Genomic DNA, 7,541 nt, shown 5'->3' on the forward strand with positions numbered 1-7,541 from the left:
TCTTTATATTTTTGTCATTTTCTTAGTGGGGAACTAAGGGTGGGGTGAGGGTATCTTTTAGAATTTGCTATAAAATCTTGGTGTCAACTTAAATATTTACCTGGCAATTGTCAGCTGGTCCTACATTTACTTTATAGAGATAGTGATTTTAGAAAAAAAAAATACAAGGATTATTGGGATAAATATTAATTTATATGATATTGTTTGATTGAATATAAATGTTATTAAGAAAAATGTAAATATTTGATAGTTTATGTACACTTTAACTATTTCAAAGATACCTAGAAACCCCCCCCNCCCCCCCCCCCCCCCCGGTCTACCCATTGACTAACACAGGTATCGAATGACTTTAACCACTCAATCAAATGAAAAGAAATATCCTATCTTTTTTTTTTTTGTGAGGATTTGAATGTGATAAACTCATAATTCAAGACTTTTGAAACTTAACGTCTAAAACAAGTCTTAAATTTGACTAAAAATTATATCATTACAATTAAAATAAGAAGTTTACAGTTAAATCATTTCTAAATAGAAACAGTTTTATCAAAGGCAAAAGCGCAAAAAGCTCTAAGGTCTATTGGGGATTTAAGCGCAAATTAATGAAAAAAAAGCGCAAACGAAGAAAAAAATAAATATATATGTTTAGTTCAAGACTAATAATTATAAACATGAATGACAATTATATGACCAAATAAATTGAATTTTTTTTTTATGATAAAGTGAAATATCAATTGTTAGTGTCACCTCTAAAGAGGAGACTCATTGGCAAGGAAAAATATGCCTTAGGGCCTTGATGACAACACCAAAGCGCACATAAAGCTAGGGGAGATGCTCAATACGTTTTGAGTCTTGCTTCAGGGCTTAAGCGCGCCTTTGATAAGGCTAAATAGAAAAGTATAACATTGTTTTCAAAATTATTATAAAGAAAAAGAATACTATATAAACTGAGATAGAAGGAATATATATTACTACTAGCAATGAGTTGTCAAGAAACACATTCGTCCTTCTGGTCACCCTTTATTAATGTACTCCAAACCAACAACTCCAATGTAGTTTATTTTTGTAAGTGGAGTTTTGAGATGGTGGAATGTAGGTAGACCTTATCCTTATCTAAACTCTCGACTTGCACTTTGAATCAAGTTCAAACAGATTGAAACGGAGGGAGTGTCTAATTTCTTCTTTTAGTTTGATCAATTAGTGTTCAAATATCCAATAACTTATACATGTGTATATATAGAGTAACTTCATTTTCAAACTTGGAATTTCCTCTTGTTGTATAATGTATAATTCCTTGTAACAGTAATATATACATATACATATACTAAGACAAAGCAAATTATTTTCCACTGGCTTTTCTTCTATCTTCATTGAGACAATTATAAGCATCCTTTTTGTCACTTGTGATTTTGGACCATTAATAGAGCAGGACCATAGAGGAGCCTAGAAACTTTCTATAGAGCCCACATACCCCACACCCACCCCCTACCCCCACCCACCCCACCCCACATCCTAACATTTAAGGCATAGGGTTGGGAATTGTTTTTTTTTTAATGATCATTGTGTTCGAGCCAATTTTCGTGCCTCGACTAAATTCACGAAATACATGTTACCTCACATCAACAACATGTACCAGGTGTGTTTTGGTCTTTGGGACCCGTGGATTGTGTTAAGAAATAAACTCACACATTATCAAGTTTTCTTAAAAATCTTTTCTTTATGATGGTGGTTTTCGAGTCCGTCCAACCTTGGTTATATCAATAGGTAGTTGCTACTTCCCATCAACATAAGTACAACATAAGTACATCAGGTAAAAAGGAAGAAATCACATGTGTCTTTTTGCCTTCATTGAAACTTAACCCTAAAAATCTCATGATTCTCTTCCAACTTCACTTAACGTCTTTTTCTCTACCAAAAAATAAACCCTAATTTTCACCCAATTCATTGATAGTTACATAAGTCCAAAAAATAACAGATATACCCATACTATACACACAGCATGAGAACACTACTTGGGTCCCCTCTTGCAAAAACCATACACTGTCTTGTTGGACCACTGTGTTTTTAGCTTAGACATGTCAATTCCTCATTTGGAAACCATTGTTAGAAGTGTAAGTTGTATCAGTATTTTGTGTCCTGTCTTGTATATGAAAAAACATATGGATGACTAGTTTCGGATAGTACTATGGAAAAGATTACAAATTGTATAGAATGAGAAAAATGAACATGCCAAACTAGACCACGTCTCAGCATTTAATACCAGGTACTTTCTCTCCGTTTCAATTTATGTGACGGTTTTTCACTATGCATTGAGTTCTAACATTAAAGAAGGCCCTTGTCACAGCTTTAAGCCCATGGTACGTATTGTTCACTTCTGCTCATCAATATATCTCATCTCTTAGACTACGTCATCATTGAGCCCAAAAATGTGTGTACCGTGTAGACTTATGCTATGGATTATAAAGCTCATAACTTTCCTCTCTTTTTGATGTGGAATTCATCTAAGATATCGTACATTGTTACAACCTGTAGGTCCTTCTCATTGACCCATCCTCCGCCATGGGCCTCGCAACTTTTAACAAAGGAGTAATTAAATGTGATTTCTAGTTAATTATTTAAAGTATTTGCAAGTTTAAATAACAAGACAAACAAAACCTAGCCCACTTAAACATGACTTCACCAGGCCCAATAAATTTGCTTAATGGGCCTGTATCTTTCACTCCAAATTTAAAAATGGCCCAACTCCCAACCAAGCTCCTTAAGCTGAGCCTTTCCCGACTGTCCCGGGAATCCATGGACTGAAGCCTCAAAGGACCGGGTCAGGTCTAATCCCACCCGACCCACTTTAGACCTCTAGTTCAACACATGTCTAGTTCAATGCACCCTCGAGTTGCTTCATTAAAGTCGTTAGGAATTGTCCCACTGTGGTTAGGCCATTTCAATAATCTGCAAAAATAATTGTAAAGAGAAAGTACTCTAATAAAATACTATTGTCCCTTGGACAAACCAAACCCACAAGCAGGGTTTGGGGAGGGAAGGATGTACACGGAGCTTACCCTCTATCTTTGTGGGAAGGACAAAAACATTGGTGGAAAAATGAAACAAATTATCCTCTGTTTAGTGTGAACTTCATGCTTTTGGTTTTCTTATGCATCAAACTTTATACATTCTGGCAAATCAAGCCATGGAAACAAATTTCTTTTGATACTTCATATAAATACAAACATAAAACCAGAAATGAAAAATACCAATTAAAAATAAGAAGACAAGGAGAAATACAGGGAAGGACCAAAATAGGTATAGATAAAATTTGCAAACCTACATTATAATCTTTACAAGAGAGGATAGTTCAAATATAAATGCACAACAATTGTAGAAAAATGGTACCTTTCTTTTGTTACGTACCAGTTCTGGAATTGGTGGATAATGGGTCTGCCCTTCTACTCTTCTCTACTTAATAGACTTGGTTCCCTGGCAAGAGTTGAACTCATGTGTACCTATCACACATCGCGTGTTGTAGTACCTTTGGCGTTGAACCAAAGCCTAAGGTGATGGTTTTCCTTCTCCTAGAGCTTATGTTGGATGCCTAATAACTATCTAACTGACTGCAGCTCAGAGATCGAACTTCCCCATAGGAGGAACGTCACCTCTCATTACTCTCCAAGGGCCACCATAAAACATTGGTTTCATTAGAGGCACTTCTTGCCCAGGGTGTTCTTCCCAGTATTTCTCCTGTCATTATGGTAAAAAAGAAAAACTGTTATACTAAAAGACAAGAATTTGGAATTGGCAGTAAACTTAAGGCTGGAAACAAGAATATAATTCTTAATACAAAAGGGGAAGTCTTTATGTTGAGCAAATATATAATGTATAAATAGCAAAAAGTCAAGAATAAGATCAGAGAGAGGAGCAAACAACAGAAGCAATGAGAGTAGCTAAAATAGATATATTTATATAAACCTCTTATTTTGACTGCTTTGATCTTTTCAGACAGAAAGAACAAACAATGTACTTCTTCCAATTCATTGGATACATACGTCAAGAATTTAAGTAGCTAACTTGATATTTACATTGTATTTATAGCTGTAGAAGAACCCATTGAATTAATTAATAATCTAGTTTATTATTAGAAACTGTTAATAATACATTTGGGAATTATTAAGTAATCAAATAGGAATTTTATTGTTGATACTCCTAAGCTAGCAAATACTTAAATGAAGCTGTTTTTTCAAGAAAGGACTGCTTCCAGTCGGATGAAGCTTAATCTGAGAAAGGGGTACATAGATAATAGTCTTAGTTACTTTAAGGTTGCAAAAAAGAAGGAAAAAGGTATTGTGTGTAATCAGCCAAGGAGGGGTCAAGCAAGGAGGACAAAGGATCAGAAGGACCTTCAACAGATGTTTTACCTGCAGTGGAATCTCTTTAGCATCAAGTAAATGAAACAAATGTTGCTTCAAAATCAGGTCCATGAAAAAAAATCTCCGAGTAGGATGAGTTCCAGAGGTAGGAGACGGTCCAATGATGGAGAGAGAACAAAGTGCTCACTCCTACTGCAGCATACTTTGGATAACAAACATGGGTTCACAGACAGCTTTTTGAAAGGCTGGGGGTGACAAAAAGGCAGCAAAGGGCTCGGAGAGCTAAGTCTTATGTGTCTCCTCGTTTCTTAGCTGCTGAGTAATTTAATGGAGAGTATATTTTTTTTGAGAATGGTAACTTTTTCTAAGAGTAATATTCATCATCTTTGAAGCAGTCTCTGGATTACATATCAATTGGGGGAAGAGTAATTTATGATGAATATACTCTCCATTTATGATGAATATAATTGGGCATTCATAATCTTGCCTATATCCGTCCAACCAAGAAACAATCGGTGCTTTCAACTTTTAAAACTAACTTCACAAAGCAGCTATCCCCATAAATATGTCAAAAGAAATGGCAAGCTGTTGGTGCTTAAAAAAGGATGTAAAGCCACTATACCTTGTAGAGTTGTTCAGTGATGGCTGCTCCAATAACCCCTGTATAAAATGCACATACGTAGATAGTAACAAGAGGAGTAAACGATTTTGGTCTCCTAAATGGTTCTACCATATCCCAGAGGAGCGTCTTTTCCCATTTTGTGTATACATAATCTGCATATTTCCTCCATAAATACGTTGCCATGTCCACGAGATCCTTCAATTATCAGCTGAACTGCACAGAGGAAATATTTGGTTAACTGGAAGATGTAGCTATCAATATGCAGAAAACAGAAACAAGATTTATTAAGGGATAGGCCTAGAGTAATCCCACAAGTGGGGTATGGGAAGAAAACGCAGGACAACCATAATTTAACATGAAAAAAAAGCTTCAAGTTTCAAAAGACATCAGATGCTAGGAGAGGTATGTCATGTATCCTAATGAAGCAACAGTGATATGAGATCATTTTTAACATAGCAAATACACTATTTAGGTAAGAAACAATCTCGGGCCAAAACTTTGAACAAAATAAGCGAGCCCTAATTAACATTAAATACAGAAACTGAATCACTAATTAGTTATCAAATGCAAAACATCGAGACGAACTTCAGCCAAACTCATATTCACAACAGTCAAAACAATGACAAATTCACCTAAGACTTCCCCTTATGAAACAAAAATTAAGTATAGACTAATTGAGAATAAAGAGACAAGGAAGCAAGGGAACTACACATAAAGGAAACTAAAATAACTTTTGGATCAGCAAATTCCATCTATTAGCATACACAAGAACTAAGGGAAAACAGAAAATGAATTTTTCAAATGGAAACTCAACTAAGAGAAATAAACCAAAACAGACTAACTAGAATATCCTTCTTTCTGTAACTATTTGAGCATAACATATTATACTATGAAGCAAAATAGGGGGGTTAGGAGTCTAACGCAACAAATGACTACAAACAGGGAGGCAACACTTTGACAATAGACTCTATTTTGATTAAAACCAAACTTGATCTCATGTTCATCATCAGGTTCTCAACATTCTACGTATGTCAAACCATCAGAAAACCTAAATCACTATCCCCAAAGACATAAAAAAAAAAAAAAAAACTTAAAACATCCAGATCAGAGTTAAAAACCTACCCCTGAACTCGAATAGTCCCCAGATACTTCAGATCAAATAATAAGCTGGCCAAACATGTCTATTGGACAAATTCTAATTTAAAGCACTTAAAAGAGAGCTAAACTACCACTTTGGAGAATAAGTTGACATATACAGAATCATGGAAGGTAAAGCAGGACATAACACTTCATTTCGATATTAAACATAGCTCGAGAACATGTCAATCAATTTTGAGACTCCTGCACTTATCTAAAGGCGATACCAACAGCAAATAACGGAGGACCTGATGCTTGAAGATAGAATAAGGTAGGTATACACAGATAATAGTTTGACAACATTCCAGTGAACAGATTCGAGATGAGGAGTAATGAAAACACGAAATATACCTTGATTCATACAATTTAGGTTTAGACAAAGAATGAATAACAGGACGTCGAACATTAATTATTAATGCAGATTCATAACAAACAGAAAATAAACTAAGACGAGTAGAACAGTTCAGACTAATCATAATACAGCTCTGGAGGCCAAGAGAGTGAGAATAGTAGCAAATTAAGATTGTGAAATCAGTCCAGAATGCACTTTCAATATTCACACATACATATTCAACAAGCGAAAAATCAAAATCTCGATCACACGAGGAACCCTTATCCTTACTAAAACTATCGGTCAACTAAGCAAACAAACAGAGCCAAAATAAGAAGAAGTAAGTTATATACCTTTTCCGATGAGCTGTGAGCAGCGATTTCCACCACCTCCGACGGAGCTACGATGAATTCCGGCAAAAAGCTCTGAAGAAAGCTTCAGAAAAGGCCCATTGGTGATGATGTGAGGGGTTCAGTACAGAAATCAGATGAAACCGGGTCGAATTTGGGATCCATTCGAATGAATTTGGGCTTCATCCAACTTCCATTTAAATGGCCCAATACGCTAACAATAATAAAAGGACAAATTACTTAACTACACTCCTTTACTTACTTTAATATCCATTTATACCTACTTATTTCAAAATTTTCAAAAATTCCTTATTTACCTATGTATCCCGCATGTATCCCGTGCACAAGGCTATGTATCCCGCTATGTGGAATGTATCAAACGCTATGTATCTCGTGCACAACGCTATGTATCCCGCTATGTGGAATGTATCAAACCTAATGTATCCCGTGCACAACACTATGTATCCCGCTATGTGGAATGTATCAAACCTAGTGTATCCCGTGCACAACGCTATGTATCCCGCAAACATCATTTTTAAGGGATTTTTGGTAAATAGAAAACTAGAATGGATAGGATGTTATTTAGTACTTATAATATGTGGTTCCTATAATTTATACATAATAAAATACGATACAGTCAAATCTCATTATAGTGACATTGTTTGATTGAAAATTTCATACTATGTTATTATGAGGTATTGTCACATATATATTTGTCATTGGACGTTTAGATTTTATTTAGGTGT

The 7,541-nt window shown here is 35.3% G+C and overlaps 1 protein-coding gene across 1 annotated transcript; it reads right to left on the bottom strand.

Moving 5' to 3' along the window:
* Positions 1–3,273: 3,273 nt before the first annotated feature.
* Positions 3,274–6,955, bottom strand: LOC125862962 (uncharacterized protein At4g29660). The gene is made up of 3 exons (XM_049543092.1): positions 6,799–6,955; positions 4,978–5,190; positions 3,274–3,729 (listed from the first exon to the last, which is right to left on the bottom strand). The coding sequence occupies exons 2-3, from the start codon at positions 5,158–5,160 to the stop codon at positions 3,610–3,612; spliced, it is 303 nt and encodes a 100-aa protein (XP_049399049.1). The 5' UTR covers positions 5,161–5,190; positions 6,799–6,955; the 3' UTR covers positions 3,274–3,609.
* Between the last annotated feature and the right edge of the window lie 586 nt (positions 6,956–7,541).

Source organism: Solanum stenotomum, chromosome 4 (assembly GCF_019186545.1).
Source record: "Solanum stenotomum isolate F172 chromosome 4, ASM1918654v1, whole genome shotgun sequence".
NCBI classification, from domain to species: domain Eukaryota; kingdom Viridiplantae; phylum Streptophyta; class Magnoliopsida; order Solanales; family Solanaceae; genus Solanum; species Solanum stenotomum.

Coding starts and splice junctions, on each gene's coding strand:
- LOC125862962 (XM_049543092.1), bottom strand. CDS start 5,160: ATGGCAACGTATTTATGGAGGAAATATGCAGATTATGTATACACAAAA. Junction 3,730..4,977: donor TCACTGAACAACTCTACAAG/GTATAGTGGCTT, acceptor CCATAATGACAG/GAGAAATACTGGGAAGAACA.